The 25,135-nt window shown below is 38.3% G+C and overlaps 1 protein-coding gene across 1 annotated transcript in view; it reads right to left on the reverse strand.

Moving 5' to 3' along the window:
• LOC106056524 (uncharacterized) overlaps nucleotides 1-25,135 on the reverse strand; it is a 118,341-nt gene that overhangs the window by 22,420 nt on the left and 70,786 nt on the right. The window contains exons 3-7 of the mRNA XM_056006713.1: nucleotides 7,561-8,084; nucleotides 6,385-6,632; nucleotides 5,407-5,585; nucleotides 3,302-3,432; nucleotides 2,558-2,687 (exon numbers count right to left, since the gene is read on the reverse strand). Coding sequence (XP_055862688.1) covers nucleotides 2,558-2,687; nucleotides 3,302-3,432; nucleotides 5,407-5,585; nucleotides 6,385-6,525 — 581 coding nt within the window. The 5' untranslated portion in view covers nucleotides 6,526-6,632; nucleotides 7,561-8,084. The remainder of the gene's footprint in view (nucleotides 1-2,557; nucleotides 2,688-3,301; nucleotides 3,433-5,406; nucleotides 5,586-6,384; nucleotides 6,633-7,560; nucleotides 8,085-25,135) is intronic.

Here is a 25,135-nt window from a genome sequence, read left to right on the forward strand (position 1 = left end):
CACATTTAATGAACAATTATTATCAAGTTATGCAGTGCTGATTTTTTTATTTTTTTTTAAATTTTGCACGCCATCTAATTTCTAGATTACGGATAAACACCTGAAGCTTAAGGAGACATCTGAAAAAAAGAGTGTAATGAAAATAGTGACCATGATGCCGAAAGAGAGGCCGAAAGAGCGACCGAGAGGCCGAAAGAGAGGCCGAAAGAGAGGCCGCACAGTGTAAGACAAAATTACGTAAATATGTTCCTGAATAGTTACTATACGGATTAACACCATACAAAAGTAACAACGATCAGCCAAAATGTGTTACTTTTTTCAATGCGTAACAAATGCATATAACGGAAAAGACAAATCCGTATATTTCTTTCAGCATTGGATATACATGCATGCAGAGTTACAGCATTAACGGTCCTACAACAGTGAAAGCTAACAAGGCTTTATTCATATTATTCATATTTCGATCTAAACATGGTAAACATGGCCTTGATTCATCAAATACTAATACTTGCATTGAGTTTGGCAACTTTTTTTTTGAGGGTCTTTAGTTTGTTTTAGGGCTACTATATGTACGTCACGGTCTCAGTTAGCACCCAAGGAACATTTGTGCAAAGTTTCATCAAGATTGGTCAAACGATTTTGATTTCTATTCGGAAAATACATACTTCTTACATTCTACTTTATAAGATAAGATAATTGCACTTAAAAAAAAAAGAGCACTTGTGGGTCGATACATTTACAAATTTAATAAGAACTATGCATTTTCTTTCTGTTCTTTGAATATGTTATTAAGTTGTGATTTGGTATTTGTAGCCTATGAAGAAAGATTTTTTTAAAAATGTTTAAAAAGAACGATAACTGTGTTTGTAGAGCATTAAATTACTAAACAAGAAATGTTAAGTATTATATTAAAAACAAATAAATGTCAATAATTATTAATTCAAATTGACTGCCGTCATTGCTAGTATTAGGTCTTTTACTTCTTAATATTGTAATAAATTTATTTAAATTAATAGAGTAGACAGTCAAAGTCTTCTTTGCTTTAACAATGTCAAAAACTTTGAGTTTAAATATTTCTTAATAATAAGTCACTTTATTTCTTCGACAGATTTTCCAGATAACTAATCTTCCATGAATTATTAAAATAGCGCAAAGATACACAACATCCGATCGTTTTTAGTAGAAACAGCTTTTCGAATCCATTAATTGTAAAACCGTATTTCACTCTTCTGGCCATTTAACTTTGTAATACCTCTTTTTGTGTCTTTTTTCATTCTTTAACTGAACGGACAACGTGAAAGAATTGACCGACCTCGTTTTAGTTTAGATATTCCACTAAGGACACATCCGCAAACCGGAAAGAGTGGAGGGGCATGGCAAACCGTCACATCACCTCTACGACGCAAGTTATGATGATGATGGTTATAGTTCAGTGACCCCCTGCAGTGGAGTCTTTAGAGACAGTCAGGGTTACGGGCCACACAGGGGCGACACACACCGGGGGGTGACACCCAAGCCGAAAAATAAATTGCACTTTTGCAAAGGCAAATATATATATATATATATATAGTTCGTCCATCGTGGTTCGATGATGACCACTTTGTCATCCAGGGGGCTGAGGGCTTTGCACTGGGGTCTTATGCCTCCTCATGTGGCTGGTGAGACCTATGTGAGCCCGGAATATTCGGCCGCACACTGGTCAGGTTATTCCAGCTGGAGCTAGTGTCGTGGGCCTTGCTTTTCTTCTCTGGCGTTTTTCTTCTGCCAGCGTTGTTCTTTTTTCCTCAGCAACCTGTGCGCCAGTTTTCACAGCGCGACGCCATGATGTTCTGTCATGTGCCTCTGTCTCCCAGGTGCCTGGGTCTATGCTGAACGCCAAATAACTTATGTGACTGACCCTAGATACATAAACATGCTTATGCTGTTAATATGCTGATCTTATCCTGCAACAGTCTCTAGGTCTGTTGGACCGTTGGAGCACCATACCTTTGGCTGTCTTTATCCATTAATCTCTGTCTATTCCCAGGATTCAAGTTTTTTTTCCCATCAAGCAAGCCCATGCATTCGTTAATGCAGTCTTCCCATCGCTTCTCGTTGCTGCCTATCCTTCCTTTCCTGGTACCGTCCCCTGCAGAAAAGTCTTTGCGAGCCACGAGGATCTCGTTATAATACTGTTAGGCGCCTCCAAATGGAGGTCACAATAAAATAGCGCAATCAAATAACACAGTCGAAAGGCCAACAATATAGGATTTTCGACGCTGATAACGAATGCCGAACAAGAAGTTGAATAATAACGAAGGGAACTGTCGAATGTCGATAGGCTAAAACTTTACTCGTGTTTGTCTATTTCGGGATACTATCATCATTGTGGTCTTGTTTCGTAATTACACGTTTAAAATGAGGTCTTGTATGTTATGCTTAAAATCCTTTTGTTAAATTGTGAAGCTATAGCTTTTAACCCATTACTGACTATCTCCCTAAAGCGATTAAAACATAGGCAAGTGATGTAGGATTTAAGATTTAAGATTAGGACTTATGATTGAGTGACTGATCTTACTGTTGTTGGTGGTCTTTGGAGAATTCGTGAATCTCGTGGAAGTTGTATCCGCCAATGAAAGGGCAGTTGACTCGACCTTGTAGTGAATATCTGACAGAGATCCAAGGTGAGTGGTCAACTGTCATGTTATCTGTGAAGTAGTGATGTCATAGCAGTTTAGAAAAAGAGATATAAAGAAAAAATTTTTTGGAAGAAAAATGAATACAACATAGACTTGTCCTCGAGTTAGCAGACTATGAAGGAGCGCAACATTTTTACAGGGCTAAGTGGACATGTGACCACATTTTGCCACAACCAAAATGGAGAAAAAAATATTTTTAAAACAAGCGTAGGGAAGCAAAGCATAGCGAAAAGTGTCCAAGAGCTTTGATTGGTTTTGTGGAACATGGAAGTTAACTGTACCAAAATGGTCTGGACCCTCTTCACTCTTGGCAAAGATGTATACAAAGAACAGATTTCTCTCTCAATCAATGGTACAACTCTGAAGTTGGAAGCCAAACCTAAATACCTGGGAGTCACCCTGGACCCTATGATGGGTTTGTCTGACCATGTGAAAATGGTTATGTCTGCGTTGGTTGTTGCAAAACATGTAGGTCACAGCTGGGGCTAGGTGGCCACGGGAAATTCTGCATTCCTCATTCAATCTTGGGACTCGAACATAAACCTTGTTATTTGAACAAAGCTCGCTAAGTTCGACTGGGATAATAAACATCTCTGCGGGCCTTAATACGCTAGACTACTTACGGTTACAGATGGTTGATTCATTAACATCTATGTCCGAGAGGGCAAGTTGGATGACGGTCCTGCTTCGGACAATGAATTCAATGCACTGAAACTTTGGTCTGCCCTCCCCATGCTGGACAGCATACTTATTTCTGGTGAGGAGAAAAACAATTTGTAACTTATGAGGAGGTTCGTCCTTTATCTTCATAAAACACAAGTACAAAAAGTATTTCATATAGGTACACACTCAACCATCACATGTTCGATTCTAGTCAAGACAGATCAAGTAGACTCAGAGAATACCTTTTTACAAACTTTATATTAACTCTATCCGTCTATCAGTCTGTCTGTCTGGTGAAATCCTGCTTAGTCTTCTTCTTATCTCATTTTATATTATTCAGACGTTACCTCAAAAAAGAAGATGATTACGTCCTACACGTCATTTATTCAGTCATGCATGTTAACCGATGACTTAAATTCTGCCAAGTCACTGGTTTTCCTGGCTAGCTCAGGCAACCTATTCCATGTATCAATAGCACTAGGGAAAAAGGAGTATTTGTACAGATTTGTCCTAGAATATGGAACGAGGAATGTGCCTTTATCTTTCGTCTTCTGGGCTAGCCTCTAATTCGAGCGTCTTGGGACATGAGCCATTGGTAACAGGGATGTAAAAAACTACAAATGCTTGGATCTTTTCCAAATAGAAGAGTTTGTTCAGACAGGCCGAAGGAGGCAAGCTTCCGCGTGCACAGAGTTCCAAGAGTCTTTGACTCATCTATTAAATCAACCACCAAGAGAGTGAATCAGGAAGCTGAAACGTACCTAGAGAGTATATGCAGGCCTAAGCAGGGCCGGCCTTAGGTAATTAGAGGCTCTAGGCTTAGTGAATTTGGTGGCCCCTAATGGAATAGATAAGTTCCACTTTCAAACCTTGCCATCTATGGGGCAGATGATGTTAAGGTCATCTGTTTCTTTGGCCAACGGTTAACGAGCAGGGTGTCATGTGGCCAGCACAACGACCAACCCCCTTTACTTTCCCTAACTCAACTTACTAAAGTCAGATACCCATTTAAAGCTGGGTGAACTCAGAGTCGCCCTGAAAATCCAAATTTCAAAATTCCTAATGGAATAGAAAAAGAAAAGGCGTAACCAGAATAGGTACTATTACACTTTTCGTTTGATTTAGAAACAACAGCCTCAAATTAACGATCCAATTAGTCCACCTAAAAGTAATAAACAAAATTGGTGACATAGGTAGCTTAACTAGATCTAGCCTAAACATTATTAAATAAACCTTGAGTCATCTTATCTTATAAAACACAGATGCTACTTCTAGCGAACGTTCTTCTGGTCTTCCTAGATAAATCTAGTCATGCATGTTAATCAATGACTTAATCTGTACCTAGCCAATGGTTTTCCTGGCTGACTCAGGCAGCCCATTCCATGCTCTAATAGCATTAGGAAAGAAGGAGCATTTGAACAAATTTGTCCCCGCGTATGGAACAAGGAAAAACGTAGAGATCTAGAGCTTAGCTAGTAGACATAAAGCCATAGAAGAGCTATAGAACTCTGCTCTGTTAGAGATTAACCAAGTTTTGCAGTTGTTGTTTTTTTTTTTATTTTTATTTTTTGTTAGTCCTTTACCAGGCCTCCTGCCCATATGTGGCTTTAAGCGTCTGCCTCGTTTGCCTACGCTTAAGGCAGGCACTAGCCTATGTCTGCTTAGTTTGGGTTGCGGGGAGGGTGTGTTATTAGAATTCACGGGTCTAAAGTATGTCGCGTAGCACGAGTAGCAAGAAATACATATGTCAACTATAAATTCTTTGTTAAATAATACAATATAGAAAATTCATAATGAAGTAATCTATAAAAATTTTACTTGCTGAAAACATGAAAATGTGAGCTAGCGTACATTGTCCACAGGTCGGCGATTACTAAATACACGACGTGCTAACGGCTAACACAGCCAGGATGGCCCACTGGCCGTGCGGCATGCGCCCTAGACGTCGCTGTGGTTCCGTGCTCATACCTCGCCCGCAGCTATCTCCGGGTTTGGAGTAAAAGGTATTTCCGAGGTATACTAGCTTCAACTCAGAAGGAACATCCGTGAAAAGTAAAACACTTACCCATGTTGCTTGACGCAGATTCTAGATTTTTCATTGTCCGGACAGGTTTCCTCAAACTGACCACTGCTTTCCTTCGAGTATACCTTGGAGCAGATGGTGTAGACCCCTCCCTTGACCTTCCCCACGTGCGTTGCTCCGCCATATTTCCAAGTCCAATCACCGTAGCCTGGGTCCTTCGACTTATTAAATAGAAAGACATGATGAGAGAAAGAATCCATGTTTTACACGAACGGTAACTCTGTGTATAGAATGCTGACAAGGTAAACTCAAATTTTAAAAAAAGTTACTCATTACCTATGACATCAGTTTATGTTAACAATTATTAATTCAACACACCAGTTTCCGCCATTCTTTTATAATTAAATGCTTTATTGGAAATGGCTGACTAGATGGAGTAGACAGTCAAAGTATCACCTTCATATTACCAAAAAATCTGTTTTTTAAATGAGATTAATTTTAATTTACTGCAACTGCAATGAAGTAATGAAGTTTACAGAACACATCGCTTTTTTGAATGTAAGTCACCTCTGATATTGTTAGTGATTCCATTTAGAGTCCACCTTCCCCCAGGGATCTAGGAGAGTGAAAAAATAAATTCGGGGTACATCTCAAAAGACCCAAATTCACTTTCAACTCTCACAGAAGTGAGTTTACGATAGTTGATTTCATTTAAGCAGAACCTGACTTTAATTTTGATTCCCCATTACTGAAAATCCATATTATAATCCCAGACGGAATCATGTACCTATTGAAAAATCACCTACTCTCCCACTTGCTATGGAAGAAAAAATGCGAATATGTGACCAGTTCTTACTTTCCGTGCGCCTAGAACAACAAATCATCTTTCACGATTGAAACCGAAACATTTTGTTTACGTAGGAGAATAAAACTTTTGTGTTACCTTTAGGCTTTCAACTAACAATCACTGTCGTTTTTTTCGGCTTTCAATTTAGAATCTGTTTAACAGGCAAACATTACCTGCAGAAAGCTTGGAAAATTGCAGCTAGGGTGCTTCCTTCGGTAGTCTCCTTCCCGGACACACTGGCGGACAGACAGTAGAAACGAAAACAAGCAAAAGACTTGGGCAATCCGTACTAAGGGAGACGATCCAATATTCATTTCTGTTCCGATATGTCCGTTTGCATTTCATGTATTGTCTCCCTTCTTTTTACGCCCTCAGCTCAAATATAACGTCGTGCGACAAAAATAAAATACAGGTTGAAAGCCTGAGGAATAAATAAAATATTAACCACAGTCAAACATTACATCATCCATTCTTTAAAAAAAATATTTACATAATATTTTAAGACCAAAATTTACATATCGGAAATACATTTTATTTTTCATTGCTCTAGACGACGCAGTAGTTTCCCCTTTGCCGTTCGTCTGTCATGACTGTCATGTGGTCAACACAAGGACCAACCTGACCAACCAACCTCTTAAGTTCATTACATGTATAAAAAGTGTCATACAGCTATAAATAACTGTGACTCAACTAAAATGTGTATTACAAGTAGGTCAGGGGACAAATGTATACATTATTACAATGCCAATGCCAGGTGAAACAATTAAGACCTGAAGATCACAGTTTCCACAGTAGCTGACCATTGCAACTATGAATGTTTGTATTATATTTAACTAATCCATGCTATACATCAAGTGGTCAGTTTGTGCGTTACGATAGTTTGTCTAAGGACTATAAATGTATTGTTTTTTTTTTCTCAGCTGCATTGTTTAGAAGGCGTGTGATTCGATTCCCATTAAAGACTGGGATAATAGCCCATGACCCTCATGATGTCAGAGCCCATTAAAATTTATTATCTGACCAAGACCAATTGTCATAGAAGGCCTGAACACTGACCTGCAACGTCGCAACCTGTGGGCAGTGGAGACCAATAGCTCGTTGCCACGTTCAGGTCTTTGTTTTACACCAAAGATTGAGGAGTGAATTATGTCCCTTGACTAAGCCGATCCAGCTGTGGCCTACATCTTTTGCCACTTCTAACGCAGACTAAACTATTGTTATCAATTCAAATTGTTCTTTAATAGGTAACTCCAGAAGTAAACTGTATCGCTAACTAGACAGTGTTACTTATAGAAGTATGAAATTTAAAATAAAATTAATGACGCAAAACAGCACACCATTGTAGTTACCTGAAAATCGCTGAGTAGATTTACTTGCGATGAAGCGAAAGAATACACACACAAAAAAAAAACTGGCTTTCTCTGCGCGCTATTTGTCGTGTTGAGCTCCCCTCTACGTCGTTCAAGCTACGCCAACTTCCTTGACTTAAAACCTCTAGAGCCGTGTCGATACGACATGATACTGTGAATAGAGTTTCCGGCCCGGTGCTACGCTTTGCTGAAGAATCACAATCCAATGCTTGAGCATATCGAGGTCTTCTAGGGGATTAACCAATCGATCAATGGAGGGCCGGAAACACGTAACAGAGAGTGTACTATAAGAATGTTATTCTGTTTGGTCTAGGCGTGTTTCCGGTGCTATAGACCAATAGAAATTAGGAGCCTCTGGTCACAAGCCGCAGGATTGGCAGAGAGTTCTATTAAGTCCATAGGTGGTGCGCATTGGAAATATCTTGTACCGAGTGACGTCAGCACTGGCTGAACTTGATCACGTGATGCCAATATATCATTTGAGATGTTTGCGAGCCTAATACCTGCAAAAATAATGAAGTAAATATATATTTATTATTAATAAAAGTGTTTGACATGTCACTGACAACATGCACCACTATTTAATATGTCACTGTGCATCTGTGTTTGATATGTTATGATCACATCAACGTGCACATGTGTTTCATAGGTCACTGACAACATGGATCATTACTTTATTACATGACAATGTGCACATGTGTTTCATAAGTCACTGACAAGATGGACCATTACTTGATTACATGACAGCGTGCACCCGTGTTTGATATGCTACTTACAACATGCACCACTTTTCGATATGTCACAGACAACGTGGACCTGTGTTTGATATGCTACTTACAACATGCAACACTTTTCTATATGTCACAGACAACGTGGACCTGTGTTTGATATGCCACTTACAACATGCAACACTTTTCGATATGTCACTGACAAGACCTGTGTTTGATATGCCACTTACAACATGCAACACTTTTCGATATGTCACTGACAACGTGGACCCGTGTTTGATATGCCACTTAAAACATGCAACACTTTTCGATATGTCACTGACAAGACATGTGTTTGATATGCCACTTACAACATGCAACACTTTTCGATATGTCACTGACAAGACCTGTGTTTGATATGCCATTTACATCATGCAACACTTTTCAATATGTCACAGACAACGTGGACCCGTGTTTGATATCCCACTTCTGACACCGGTATGAAGGCTGTAGCGTTCTAAGAATGAACTCTAGGAATGTATTCGTATACCCTCATCACTTCTCTTCCAGCTGAAGTGCCCACGTGACCAAACAATGCCAATTCTAATTAACCTACTCTCTACCACATCTCATGTAAATACTCTTGGACTGACTATATGAGTTCTCTCTGTTAGCTGACCGCTTAACGTCGTGGATATTAGATTCTAAATCCTAGAGGGGGACTCCTCAAGTGATCAAGTCCAAATATATTATACCGAGCGTGCCAAAAAGAATTGAAAACAAAAATGTATTCATTGTGTACTTCTATGTAGAAAAGAAAGAGATATAGTCCAAATATTCTGATGTAAAGCTAAGGCAAAGGGGCGCGGTGGCTGAGTGGCTAAGCGCTTGGCTTCCGAACCTGTCCTGTGTTCGAATCCCGGTGAAGACTGGGATTTTGACTATCGGTATTTTTAAGGCTCTCCTAAGCCCACTCAACGTTTAAGGGTACCTGACTTTAGTTGTGGAAAGTAAAGGTGGTCGGTCGATGTGCTGGCCACATGACACCCTCGTTAACCGTTGGCCAAAGAGACAGAAGACCTTAATGCGATAATAATATAAGGGTCAATAATAAGTCAACAAATTCCATTCTCTAATGGCACTAGGGAAGAAGGAACACTTGTACGAATTTGTTCTAGCGGAATCTAGCGTATGAAATAAGAAATGAGCCTCGTTGTGAGAATGTAGTCGTATATTCTCATCACTTCCTTCCGCCATGTTTCTATATCACTTTTCTATGTCGCGAACATAGACTTATATATTATATCTAGACTGGAAACCGGAAACTAATTCTTATCCGCGATTGATCGATTCATATATAGATTTTTATGTACGTAACTCTTTTTCAAGCTTTAAGTGAAGTCGCCCCAATAAATATTTTCTGTCTTAAAAAAGTAATGATCTTTAGTTTTCAAAGTTTAGAAATAATGCAAAATCATTTCTCGGATTTTCTTTAGAATGGGCTATTAATTCACGCAAATATATGAAACGAAACCATTTCCTGTTAGTTTCCATTAAGATAATGTTTCAAAAATCCTAGATCGAAATAATTCATGTCTGTTGATTTTAATCATCTTATGAACATTTAAATAGATTGATTACCTCGATCTTTCTAGATTATGTATCTAAAAAATGCAAAATAATAATTATGAGACGAGAGTACTCTTATTTTTGATGTTCAATTACTAGATCTAAAAATCAAATTATATGTTACATAGGTTAGGGTTAAAAAAAACAAACTTAACTTCTTACAACTACTTTACAAAACAACGCCTTGTTTCACCTTTAAAAAAAAAAATTAACATTTTTTTCAGTGTTAAAAGATCTCTATGTCCAGTCTAGATATAGTATTATAATATATATAGGTCTATGGCACAGAGAGCATAGCATCTGTTTTTTTTTATTTGGGAACTCCGTAGTTACAAGTTTAAAACAAATGTTAGAGCAATGATACATTCACATTAATTAAATCTGTCTAGGTCTAGCAAGTATATATGTCTCTCTATCCTGCCTAGGCCTAATAAATAGTCTATATCTATAGTCTATATTCATGGCAAACCAGTAACACAGACTAAAAACGCAAAATACCTAGGTGTTATAATAAATGAAAAACTGTCATGGAATCCACATATTGATGAAACTACAAAAAAATCAAACAAAGCATTAGGATTTATTAAAAGAAATTTCTATAAATCAAATAAGAACATAAAACTAAAATGTTATTTAACCTTGGTTAGGCCAATAATAGAATATGCATCCTCCGTTTGGGACCCCTCAACTCAAGAAAACATTAAAAAACTGGAACAGACACAAAATAGAGCAGTGAGATTCATAACAAACGAATATTCACATTTGACTAGAGTAACACCTTTAGTAAAATCACTAAATTTAGAAAGCCTTCAGGACAGAAGGCTCAAAAGTAAAGTAGCAATTATACATAAAACACTGAACCATAATCTTCAAATACAAAAACAAAATTTAATAAAATACTCTGAAAGACACAAAGATAAAGACACATTCCTCGTCCCATATGCTAGGACAAATTTGTACAAACATTCCTTCTTCCCTAGTGCTATTAGAGCATGGAATGGGTTGCCTGAGCTAGCCAGGAAAACCAGTGACTTGGCTGAATTTAAGTCATTGGTTAATATGCATGACTAAATGTTAAGCTAAAGCATCAAAAAACTTTCATATTTCGTAATAATAATCTCATTTAAGTTAAATGATTTAAAGTTTCTGTGGTCTCTCGTGCATAATTGTAATAATAAAAATATTTTAAAATTAATTTCCATTTGTAATTTGTTTTTACATGCATTAAACAGAGTCCATTGAGAAAGAGTTTCTTTATCGGAATTTAATATTTTCATATCCACATTTTTGTGTAGATGTAATTGGTTTTTAATAATGCAGTTGGCACAAAAAGAAATCTTTACATCAAACTTTTTTTTTTTTTTTTTTCCTTTAAAGATCTAGTTCTTTATGACAACAAACAAACAACACACAAAGCTCATCATTGTCATTCTCAATTACGGAGCTGAACCCTCCCCCCCCCCCTCCATCTCATTACTTTGTCTTTTTAAAAAAACAAAAATAACATCCAATTAATTTATTGATTCAAGATGGAGTCAGATTAATTAGGCGGCGTATCCGGCGTGCTGAGTTTGCGTCTCCCATGTCTAGATGATACCCCCCACACCCCCTTCCACATAGCCCTCTGCAACACAGTCCTCTCCCACACCCTCTGATAGTTAATGAGCTGATGGTGGTGGGCGCCGTGCAAAGAGAATGTGGGGGGTTATTTTTTAGAAAGTGGGGAGAGAAAGGTATACTGGGAACTAAGAATGAGGATGTCTTAACAACGTGGATCTATATATAAATGTAGATCAGCCGACAGATCCACCCACCTGTAGGTTTATTCTTTGATCTCAGCACTAATTCGTTCTTGTTTCATTTGTCTCCCTTGAAATCCCTCATTTGCGATTCTCTGTCAGACTTCTCTGGTCTACCTCCAACTTTTTTTTTTATATTCTTCCTATTTTCCTTTAGTTAAAATATAAACTAATGGTTTATCTCCCTATATAGCACTTGTAACAATGTGGACTTAACTAGTGCGATGTATCTCATTATAATGAAACAAAATGAAAAATACAAACAAAAACATTGTTAATGGGGTGTCATGATCTTGTCAATTATAGTATTGACGGAATCTTTTTGCTAGTACAATGTCTAAAGACTTCTTTTTACTATACATCAAAACATAAGATTTGTCCTACGCCTTTACATTTAATCTAAAAAAAACAAACATTCAAGGTGGAAATGTGTATGCGTGGGTGTAAGATGGTATGTTTCAAAAGCAACTAATATAATTTAACAAAATTATTCCTTCTTTATTACAATTAAAAAAAAAGAATCCTTTCGCACCTGGCCCTGTCAGTCATTAAGAATAGAACAATTATGGAAATTGAACCCACAACTTCGTGTTTTTACAAAGCTTATATAAACTCACTCTGTCTGTCTGTCTTTCTGGTAAAAGAATGTACACATAATTTCTCCCACCCCATTCTCGGATCAAGCTGAAACTTCACATATTTATTCATTGACATAGACAAGACATGATTTTTTTTTAAAAAGGTAACCAATTAGACATTTAATTACTGGTAATTCATTATTCATTATTCAGTTTAATAGCAACAAGGGAAACTAATACTTCAGCATTCACATATTTGGCTAAATTATTTGGGTTTAGTCCCCTTAAATTAGTGTTAATGCTATTTTTCCTTCACGCATTCTCCGATTAATTAGATACTTTAACGAAGGCCGCGGGAGACACATTTGAGACCAAAAGAAAATCCGCTGCCAAGGACAAACGCAGACGTCGAAAGGAAAATCTAAATCGACCACCTGCGGACAATGCTTATGCTTGCCCTGAATGTGGCAAAATATGTAGGTCACAGCTGGGGCTGCGCATCCACGGGAAATACTGCATTCCTCACTAATCTTCGGACTCGAAGACAAGCCTTATTATAATTATTGTACCTAACAAAACTCGAATCAATAAACAAAAATACTCAATTAGTCAATTAATTATAGTTAATTAAATTATTTTGTTTGATGTCGATTAAGGGAAATCACTGGTACATTATTTGTAGATATAGTTTTAAGGAGTTTTTTCCCTTTTAGATACGTTTTTTTTTTTTTAAAATAGGATTTTCATATTTCTCTTGTTTCAACTTCAATGATATTTTTGGGAATGTTCAGACTTCCACGCTCCCAACGTTTTTCCACCGTCCATCCATGAAGAGGTTGTAAAGTTGTATATGTTGTCTCCCGAGTTGTTTGAGCCGCTTTCCAGCAGCACCAGAGTTTCCTTTCTGGGGCGAATTCATGGGCCTTGAATAAAGGGGTCATGGGTGGCCCATGCGTCATTGTCACTCTCTCGACCTTGCTGATGAGATCCAAAGGAACGCATCGCGTTACACTTGGCACCAACTCAGTTGCAGAAGCTGCCGGAGGGAATTTCATGGTTGAAACCCTCAACACCTAAAGGGCTTTACTCCTGATTTTTTCCTCCATGTTGTCTCCTGAAGATTTATTACCGCAAGGCAGGGGGGAGGAGGGTTTGAAGTCAGAGTACCACCTCTCCTAGATGAACTGCCTTACTAGGCTGACGAGCGCCATCTGCCCGAAGCTCCTGGCTTTGTGGCGCCAGGTTTCCGCCTCCACCCCTTCACCTGTCAGTAAAAGCAGTTTCGCCAGGCTTAGTATCTAAGCCACACGAGCAGGCCAGGTGCTGGACTTCATTTTCAGAGACTATCTGAGTCGCATGTCTTTAGGAGTATTTTATAGACAATGGGAGCTTATCCCCATTGACACCCCCTGGCCATGACAACCTTTGAAACCTTGTAAGTTATAGCAGGAATAAGAAGGAAAATATGATTTTATGATTGATTTCCTTAACCTCTGACCTCATCACAATATGCAGAAGTTTTAATTTTCTATCAAGTCCTAGATCTAGGGGTAACTCAATACTACGTTGAGAAGCTCATTTATCTTTCGTGAGGTATCTGATGCCAAGATGGCGTTGATGACGTCTTTTGTCTCGATAGTCTGTGCCAGATATCCCTTTGTATTTGCCCGAACTGAAATGAATTATTAACGACCTGGCGGTGCCGTAATACCTCTTTTAATTTTTCTTTTCATAAGACAAACTTTGAAACAGAAAAGTCCCGCTCTTCAATCTCCTGTACTGCTTATGACATGAGCAAAGGCGAAGAAGAAAAATTATGGAAAGATAAGCTTGAAACTTTTCCCTGGTAGAGTCAGGATGGAGATTCTCTTCTTCTTCTTCTAGCCAGATTTTTGCTTATCTGTGATGACAAAAACTCTACTCCGGATCTGGATTACTTTGAAGTAATTTCCACATACCTGTTTTTTTCCCAAAACTGCTTTACCCATCTGACTTTCTCAAAGCCAGGATGGAGAATCCATCTATATTCTTCTTCTTCTAGCCAGATTTTTGCTGCTGAGCTGTCAGCATTTTTGCAGACTGTGCCAAGAAAAAATAGTGTGCTGTTCTCTTCAGTTGTTCAGCACTGCCGTACAGGGTGTTGGTTATGTTGGGCTGTAGTGGTAGTAAGGTTTGCCGAGGGTGGATTAGGAAGATTCTATAAAAGACAGAGGCGAATGGAGAGAGCGGTCGACAGATCATATGTGGTGCCCCAACGGTCTAACAGACTAAGGGACCTAACAAAACAATTTCATGGCACTAGATCAAGAAGTAGTTGAACGGCTCGCCTCTGGAATTGTGTCGCTGGCCAGGCGTCGACTAAATAAATTAAATCTGTAAGGAAGCTGTCACGTCAAGCTAATGAATCCATTGTCTAGTCCAAAGTCAGTCAACCGTTTTAATCCTATACCCTATAGATTATTTAGCAGGCGAGAAGGTAATATAAGAGATAATTCATGTTTATTAAAATAAAAGAGAGATAGCAAATAATCATGTTATCTTCTCTTATCTTATAAGCTATTTTATTTATTGCTGACAGAGAGATATCGAGTGGAATTGTAAATGTATCAGAAATAAAAGGAGAAAGAGAGAGGGAGATAGAGAGAGAGAGAGAGAGAGAGAGAGAGAGAGAGAGAGAGAACGATATTAGTCTTGTATGATTGTATTTAAAGCTATATAAAAAAAATAACACGCACACACAAGCGTAATATAAAAAATAATTTTGAAAAAGGCAAAGCTTTTATAAGGAAAGAACTGCAAATTTACAGATATATACCTCAATATTGTATGAATTTTTCTCCCATCTTTAATTTTAAAAAATATTTAATATTTACCGCTAATTAGTAAATTTTTAAAAAATATCATGATGTTGGATTTTCAATATCTTTTCTTGATTACGAGATCTAAACGGGACGGACGGACGAACGGATGGATGGACGGACGGACAGACCACACAAAACTAATAGCGTCTTTTCCCCTTTCGGGGGCAGCTAAAAATGGACTAAAAACAAAAAAAAATATGAAGATACCGACAGAACATGTGTGTCATTTAAGTGTGACAGACTCACGTGACCTTCTTTCATACCGCCAGGTGCTATGAACTCGGTTCCAAATGGCACCCTCCCCCACTTCTGCTGAAAAGCTCTCAGAAAAAAAGCGAGTGATGCCCCTTTAGGTAATGATACATTAAATTGTTTATTTATTGATCACTGTCAAATATGATCAACCAGCTACTTTGCCACTATTACAAGAACTGGGGAAACTAGAATGCAATAGAAGGTGATACGAGGCTTGAGCAAGCTTCAAACCTACATCATCATCATCATCAGATCTTTGACTTGCGTTGTCAGCGTCGCGAAGGAAACAAACCCCAAAAAATCAGTGGAATAGAAAACAGAAATATCAGCTACTCAGAAAAAGCATTTTCTAAAGTTTTGTTTCCTTTCTTTTTATTGTGCTTTTTTCCGTTGACATCACGTGGTATTGCAGAAATATTCGTAAACGAAGACTTTGCAAATGAACTACAACCGCTAGTATTATCACTTAAAACAAATAATTAAAATAAAAACAATTATCAGAGGAGGCACGGGTGGCTATGTGGTAAGACGCTTGGCTTCCGAGTCAAGAGGGCCCAGATTCAAATCCTGGAGAAGACTTGGATTTTTTTTATTTCGGGATCTTTAGGATGACTTTTAAGTCCACCTAGCTCTAATGGGCACCTGACAGCTTGGGAAAAGTAAAGGCGTTTACTCGTTTTGCTGGCCACATGACCCCCTAGTTAACCGTGTGACACAGAAACAGATGACCTTTACATCATCTGCCTTCTGGATCGCCTTTTTGATGTCATCACTTACTTCCTAATTGACTATGTGGTTCATTTAGGTTATAACTATGAACTTCCCTAACCTTTCTCATCGCTAAGTTATCCTGGGTTAAATATAGGTGGCAATGACCCCCAAGTCAAATTTCAGTTAATCTTCCTGTCAGAGTAATTTAAAGAAACTTAAACTTCTGGTCAGCGAAATCAGATCGACTTACACATTGTTTCGAATGCGTTTCTCAATGTCTATCAATATATTGATTCAGAAGTTGGTCATGGCTAATTACACAACAAAACTCTAGGAATAAAACATTACGATGAATGAATTGTATACATCATGCGATTCATATCTTTTTTTTTTATTTCAGTAAAATTCCAATTATAAATATTTATTTCATACTAGTCCGTTCTTTTTTAATCTTTATATTTAAAAAAAAAATATTTTTTTTTTACAAAAATGAATCCTGTAGATTTAAGGTTTACTATCAAAGACAACGTATTTACCCGAGACACTTTGCCTACTCCACTTCAAAGGTCTAATCATCATTCTCCTAATAGCACTGACCCATAAAAAGCGCGCTTTTCTCATCTTGTCGGTCTGCGCCCCCTCATCCCCCCCCCCCCGTCCTTGATTTCTCCGTCTCTCTTCAGAAACACACACACACGCACTGTTCTTACATTATTAACAAGGTTTATAATATTATTCTCTCTCTCTCTTTATATATATATATATATATATATATATATATATATATATATATATATATATATATATTGTAATAACTTAAGTGAGGCAACTCAACGAGGACATAGACGTTTATTTACATAGAGACATGACAAACACAAAGGACATCTGCCTTGAGCACAGCATCTCCATATTGACTCTCTACTTGGGCGGAAATCGTTAGTCTCTGCATGTCAACATCCTGTTCTAGTCTGGTTACTAAAAGTGCGCACCTCTGCACTAGCCTGGATGGTGGTGCGCATGGCAAAGTCATAACAATATATATATATGTATGTATGTGTGTGTGTATTTTCTAATTTCTTGTCGATACTCTCTAGGATGTGGAGATTCACGCGCCTTTTGTAAAGTTTCGACTTCACCCTAGAATTTGGAAAAATAACAAATGTGTAACCAGACAGACACAGTGAGTTGAGTTATTTTTTTAAAATAACAAAATAATTTAAAAAGTAAACAATGAAAAGGCTGTTGTATCAATGTTGTATCAATGTTGTATCCATGTTGTATCAATGTTGTATCCATGTTGTATCAATGTTGTATCCATGTTGTATCAATGTTGTATCCATGTTGTATCAATGTTGTATCCATGTTGTATCCATGTTGTATCCATGTTGTATCAATGTTGTATCAATGTTGTATCCATGTTGTATCCATGTTGTATCAATGTTGTATCAATGTTGTATCAATGTTGTATCCATGTTGTATCCATGTTGTATCAATGTTGTAGCCATGTTGTATCCATGTCGATGTCAGTGTCACCAAATGAGTCCACGCTAGGTTTATTGAACGTTAGTGTTAGGGTTTGGAAAAAATCGCCTCCCCCCCCCCAACTCCGAAGTTTCTGATCCGCTAGTGGTCCACAGCGCGGTAGTGTCCATTGATCAGATACATCAGAGGCTTCTTTTGCAAGCTGGACATGTTGATGTGTTGTTGTTGTTGTTTTTTTGTTATTTTTTTTTATGCACAGGCATAGTTCAATTTGCTTTCAAGACAACAGATCTATAGATCGCAATCAACAAACGATAAGTCAGTGGGGAACTCTCTGGCTACCTCTCTCCCGCCTCCGACCAAAACTGTGGGCCATTCGATGCTCTGAACGCCCTCATGGGACATGAGTGAGGTTAACAATAGAGCCAGAGTTACATCACATTGAAATAGAGAGAGAGAGAGAGAGGGAGAGAGAGAGAGAGAGATAAGAGAAAGAGAGAGAGAGAGAGAGTTGAAGGAAAATATCCATTATTAAAACTGACCAATGTGCAAGGAGGCTTTGAGAAGAGAGGTGGGGGCGAGGGTGCCTTTGACTTAACTACTGATCACAATGCAGGTCTGCTCCTATCTTTAAAGCAGTGTTTCTCAAACTTTTTCACCAACGGAGCACTTCATTCTGAGTATTTAACGGAACACCTTGCTTAATTGTTAGAAATATTAATTCACGCGGTGGCAGATTAGTTAATTATTCCAGTAGTCCGTGGAACACCTATTCAGCCCTCGAGGAACCCCAAGTGTTCCGCGGAATACAGTTTGAGAAACATTGGTTTAAAGGGGTAAAATATAACACATATTACTACGAGACTAGAGTTAGTGGCACAATGCGAACGCCGGGCTAAAATGATTGGAAAATGGAGCTGCAAGACTATGGTAACTATGGGGTGTCATAAGGTACATGCTTCTAAAGCAAAAGGGGAAGTGCAGTCCTTCTAGCTTGTTTTTTATGTGACTAAGTGTCATTTTAAGGCCGCGGGATACACATTTGAGACTACAAAAAAATCCGCTGCCGAGGACCGCAGACGAAAGAGTATCTAAATCGACCACCGCCGGACAATGGTCATGCCTTCGCAAGGTATGGCAAAATATGTAGGTCACAGTTGGGGCTGCGTAACCACGAGAAATACCGCATTTTCTCATTAATCTTCGGACTTGAAGACAAGCCGTATAATTATAATTGTCAGTGGCTGATTAAAAAGTTCCCACATATCGTAAGTAGACCCCAGCTTAGCTACAATATTATTATACCATGGCTAATTCTAATCTAAGAACCGGACACACCTTTAAATCATGACCTTAACAGAACATAACCCAAACACCCACCTGTTATGGTGTGTGTGGGTGTGTTTCTATGGTGACGGTGGGAAGAGATAAGCGATTGGTTGTGAATGATGCAAGATGGCATTATCGTCATTGGTCTCTTATAGGGGAGAGCACTCTAAGGCAGGTCCTGCACAATGTATAAAGTACTATTAACGGACTTTGTGGCTGAGTGGCAGAGCTATTTATTGGCTTTCGAACCGAGGGAGCTCGAGCTTGAATCCAGGTTAAAACTGTGATTGGATTCGGGATGATTCGGACGCCACTGAGTCCAACCAATTCTAATTAATACCTGACTTAATTTATAATCATCATATGACTTTGTAACGCAGGAGTCTTGATGTTAGAAAAAAACCAAGTATATTGAGATTACTTCAAATCAAAGTCATGAAGAATTTTCATCAATTTTCATTGAATTTTGATTGTTTTATTTACGACATTAGTCATCACAGATAAGTCTGCACATCATGAATGTCGTAATGATATTTGAAAAGTAAAACGTTTTCATTCAAAAGTTTGATAGTTTTCATATCTGATCCATTGAGAGTTTATGCAATGACAAAGCCTTTTAGCTGGACAGGTCTTAACGTCTGCTATGAGAATAAATTATCTCCCTTTTTTTTTCGTGGCCTTGTATCAAAGTTTGACAAAATGAACATTGTCCCGTCTTCCCATAAAAGAGAGAATCAATGCCTGCTCCAACAATGCGCTTCCTGTTTTCTACATCATGTCTGTCCAGATTTTGCCCGCTTTGTTTTGTTGTCGTCTGCACCGAAGTGGCGTTGTTTTACGTTTCGCGCCATTGACTTGCTCCGGAAGTGCTTTTGAGTTTTCATAATTATGTATGATTCATTTTACAGAAAACTTACAATGGCTTAAAGGTATAGAATAGTATAGATCTAGTATTTTAACTTGTGAACAAGTATGGAGTTATGATTATGTGACGTGACTCCAAGAAATAAAAAAAAAAAACTATCAAAAGGAAAAGAAAAGTAACAAAAGAAAAAAAAAACTACAACTAGAATTCACATTTAAATAGATCACAAGTTTGTACTGTGGGGCCTTTGTCTGCATAGTATTATGATCTTTGAAAAAATGGTTAAGCCCTTTCGTTTGTCAAATATCAATGGAAGTTCGAGATGTAAAAGAATGCTCCCCCTTTAAAACCTTGTGGTCTATAGGGCATGGTGCCATAGATCATCTGTTTCTGTGGCCTACGGTTAACGAGGGTGTCATGTGGCCAGCACAACGACCAGCCATCTTTATTTTTTCCCAACTAATGTCAGGTATCCATTAGAGCTGGATGGATTCAGAGGCGCCCATAGATAACGAAATTAAAAATCCCAGTCTTCACCAGGATTCGAACCTGGGGCCGCAGGTTCGGAAGCCAAGAGCGTTAACCGCTCATCCACCGCATCTCTGAGTACCGAATACACCCCATAAGAAATAGATTTTTTAAGAGATTTACTTCCACAGATTCAGGGGCGGACTGGCTATATGGGCAAACGGGCAAATGCCCGGTGGGCCGGTACCAAATGGGCCGGTTTGGTCGCGAACAAAGAAAAAATCATTTTATTTCAATGCAGACAACTTAAAAAAAATAATAAAGCAGCGAGACACAGATGCCCGAACACGTTTCCTTTTTTTTTAAATTTATTTATTACTCTTAATTTTGTTTGAAATTCAAAAAGAATTTTAACAAAATGTACACTATACACTGTAGCCTACGTATTATCATTTGCAAAACGTTAGACCGTACTTTTTGCTATGCACGAGCGGCATTAACTTCAACACTTCTTTGATGTCTTCGAGGTTGTGTTTGGCCTAATTATTTTGCTGGTCGGCAAATACGTTTGATGACACTCCCTTTTGTTTTTGCGCCTTCCCTCCCACGTCTTTTGATCGTTCCATTGGCAGTTAACGAAAAAGAGGGATGAGAGAGGTTAAGTTAGAAAACATTGATATAACGCAGAAAAAACAATTGGGGCGACAATTAGCTCTTTAACGAATAAAACAGATACCAACACATATAGAACTAGAAGGAAATGAGAAGGCTGGCACACTCGCCAAGAGTGGGAGAACAAATTCACAATTAAATTGCACTCGATCCAGAAGAAATGAAGAAACTAATAGTAAATAAAATAAATGAGAAATGGACACGCTCTCATGCGAATCACAAGAAAGATGATGCCTATTATAAACTCTAATCTTACGACTCAGGACCGGACACAACAGAATGAGACAACATGTCCTTCAAAACTGCTTACTTTACCACGAGGCCCGTACAATACACTGGCCCCAAAACTTTTCACTTTACCATGAGGCCCGTACAATAAACTGGCCCCAAAACACGCCAATAGAAAGAAAACTATATGGAGAGCTCTCTGATTTGGAAACCACCGCGCAGTTCATCTCGTATATTGGTCTAGTCATATGAACGTTCCAACATAACAATGAGAACGAGGAAAAAGAAGAAGCTCTTTAACAGTAGGCCCCTACTTAACCTAATAGGAATCAACTTAACACACACACAGCCACGAAATTGCAAACCACTCAACTTATTCACAGCTCAATATGAGATTTGTACAGAAAAAGTAAGTTTCCTTTTTTTTTTATTTTAATAACATCAATCTAAAAATACTACACTTAAGGCTTACAAAAAAAAATTATTTAATTTTAAAAAGACAAATCTAGATCTAAATCATTTTTTTACTATTATAATTAATGGCAAACTAATGGTTAGTATGAAGTCATTGATAATGTATAGGCTTACAGCGCTGTCCCATCCGATACTCAATGAAAGGATCCACATATTCACATATAGAAGTTAATTCGGTTCGGCTTCTCTACTCACTTAAAAAGTTTGACAACACTTTCTAATCTATCAATAGAGATTTATGCTTAATTTGAAAACTTACATACTGTACTGGTAGACCTTATTATAATTGTAGGCTACTCATTAATGCAGCACAGAGAGTGACAGATGTATCACCAAAGATCTATCTAGGATGAACATAATGACTCTCTGTACGACAACTCATCGAACATTCATATTCCTGTAGAGAGTTATGTAGAGAGTTATGTAGAGAGTACTGTAGACATCCACCAAGCGACTATGTACACGTTAACATTCACCGGTGAAAGTCGACAGTCTCCGATTTCGTTGTACTACGGTTACAGCCTCCCGGACAAAAAAAAGTATTTTGCTTTTACAATAAGAATTTTAAAAACAAACAATAAACTTTTTTGTTTCCTTGGCCAGTCTATGGTAAATGTATATCTGCCCTGGCCTATAGTGCGCACTAAATGAATAACAATAGGGTTGGGCAGAAAAAAAATTGAATGTTAATTTGAAGCATTTTTATTTCATGAACGTTTTCTCGGAGGTTCTCGTGAATCTATTTGAGTCCAAACATGAATGTAAAGTGTAGAGGGGGAGGGGGCCACACTGACACTCACCACCCGTATACTACAACGACATGCATCAATTTAGACGTAGCGGTCGTAAGACAAAGAGTCCAGCTTCAGACAGGCAAAATAGCACTTGCACGCAAAACACGTCCACAACTTAGGGTTCCACGCATGCGTCAATACCACATCCTAGGCCCTTTATTTGAACAGACAGACAGGTAGAAGACAGACAGGAAGAAGACAGACAGGAAGAAGACAGACTGGTAGAAGACAGACTGGTAGAAGACAGACTGGTACAAGACAGACAGGAAGAAGACAGACAGGAAGAAGACAGACAGGAAGAAGACAGACAGGTAGAAGTAGAAGACAGACAGGTAGCAGACAGACAGACAGGCAGAAGACAGATAGTTTTAGACACAGACAGACAGACAGGTAGAAGACAGACAGGTAGAAGACAGATAGTAGAAGACACAGACAGACAGGTAGAAGACAGACAGGTAGCAGACAGACAGGTAGCAGACAGACAGGTAGAAGACAGATAGTAGAAGACACAGACAGACAGACAGGCAGAAGACAGATAGTTTTAGACACAGACAGACAGACAGGTAGAAGACAGACAGGTAGAAGACAGATAGTAGAAGACACAGACAGACAGGTAGAAGACAGATAGACCGAAGACAGACAGACAGGTAGAAGACAGACAGGTAGCAGACAGACAGACAGGCAGAAGACAGATAGTTTTAGACACAGACAGACAGACAGGTAGAAGACAGACAGGTAGAAGACAGACAGGTAGAAGACAGATAGTAGAAGACACAGACAGAAAGGTAGAAGACAGACAGACCGAAGACAGACAGACAGGTAGAAGACAAACAGACAGGCAGAAGACAGATTGTTGAAGACACAGCCAGACAGACAGGTAGAAGACACACAGGCAGTAGAAGCCTCAGACAGATTGGTAGAGGACAAACAGAACGACAGACAGACAGGTAGAAGACAGACAGACAGGTAGAAGAAAGACAGGTAGAAGAAAGACAGACAGTTGGAAAACAGACAGACAGGTAGAAGACAGACGGACAGGTAGAAGACAGATAGCAGACAGACAGACGGAACACTTGGCTCATAATCACTAGGTCCCCACTACTGAACAATTCTAGCACGCACTCCAGGACACAAAGAATACGCAACGGACGTGAATAACTTCTTTTGAAGGACCGTCTGTGATTCATAAGATTTAGAAGACAGAAGACAAATTATTTAATTTTAAAAAGACAAATCTAGATCTAAATCATATCTTTTTTACTATTATAATTAATGCCAAACTTACGCTTAGTATGAAGTCATTAATGATGGAAATTCTTATAATAATTATAATAATTTATAGGCTTATAGCGCTGTCACATCCGATATTTAATGAAATCAGATTTATATTTTCAATAAAGGGTCATGATATATTCATATACAATTCGCGTTTTTGAGAATGTACTTGTAAGTGCCTCTCTAACCGTTCTGCATTCTCTTCTTTTAATGGAATGGGTTGCCTGAGTCAGCCAGGAAAACCAATGACTTAGCATATTTTAAGTCACAGATCAACATGCAATGCGTAGGACGTAATTATCTTATTTTTTGAAGAAACGTCTGCAATCTATAAGTAATACCAAAAAGTTTCAAACTCATTAAGGCTGCTATTGTTCAAATCATCACTTGCCTCAGACCTCATAGTCTGAAAAGGAAACTTTACCTAATGCCCCAGTCCAGCCAACTTAAGTAAACTACAATCATCGAATTTCCTAACCGTAGCCAAAAGGGGTTTTGTGGTTATCCCCCCCCCCTCCAATACAAAAACTAAAGCAAAACTATAGTTACCATTTTCTACCAGTCGCTGGACTCCATTAATTAAGTGCAGTGAATAGCAGATTTGGCTTATGAATTTTTTGCGGAAGAGTAGCAAGCTAATTGCACTGTAGATAGGCTACCTCAGAATATGCATTTTTTTAAAGCTTAAAATAACGGAAATAATGCTTGGATCTGGGGCGAAGCCTCGGACCCAGCTGGGGGAGCGCTGACAGCCTAGCTGTTCTTGGTGGTGTGTACTGTCTTTCCACTAATTAAAAGAAGAACCTACTCTAGGCTAAACAAAAACGCCCGAAAGAATGAAAAGTCGGAATGTAATGAAGATTAATTACATACATATACATTGCAGAGGGGGGTAGAAAAAATCCCCTCCACCGAAAAACGCCCATGATATGACGCCATTCATTTATGGGCCGGTTTATATGGTAATGCCCGGGCCGATTTTGATACCCAGTCCGCCCCTGCACAGATTTAACATATATAGATTCTTGGATTTTAACCCTTAGTAATAAAACATTTTTTATGCCTTCAATAAAATCTTTACTGTGATGCCTTGATATTGGAGATTTTTGACGATATTCTAAACAATGTCAAGGACACTAAAATGAGCTTGAAGTTTCCAGCCCAATAAAAGAATTGAACTTTAATTTCAACTGTATCTCAAAGCATGACTGTTAATCTTCGTTTTATACCGCTAGGTAGTTGCCCTTTGTTTTAAAATAATATGTAGGTCATTGAGTGAAATACTAGAATGACCTCGTGGTACGAAAGAACTCAGAAAGTGTGATTCTACAGTGCTAAATAATTGCAAGCAAAACATTTTGTAACACCTAAAGTTGACATGAAATGTTCAGCCTACCTACAATACCTAAAAGTTAAACACTAAACTG

The sequence above is a fragment of the Biomphalaria glabrata genome, chromosome 12 (assembly GCF_947242115.1).
Source record: "Biomphalaria glabrata chromosome 12, xgBioGlab47.1, whole genome shotgun sequence".
NCBI lineage: Eukaryota > Metazoa > Mollusca > Gastropoda > Planorbidae > Biomphalaria > Biomphalaria glabrata.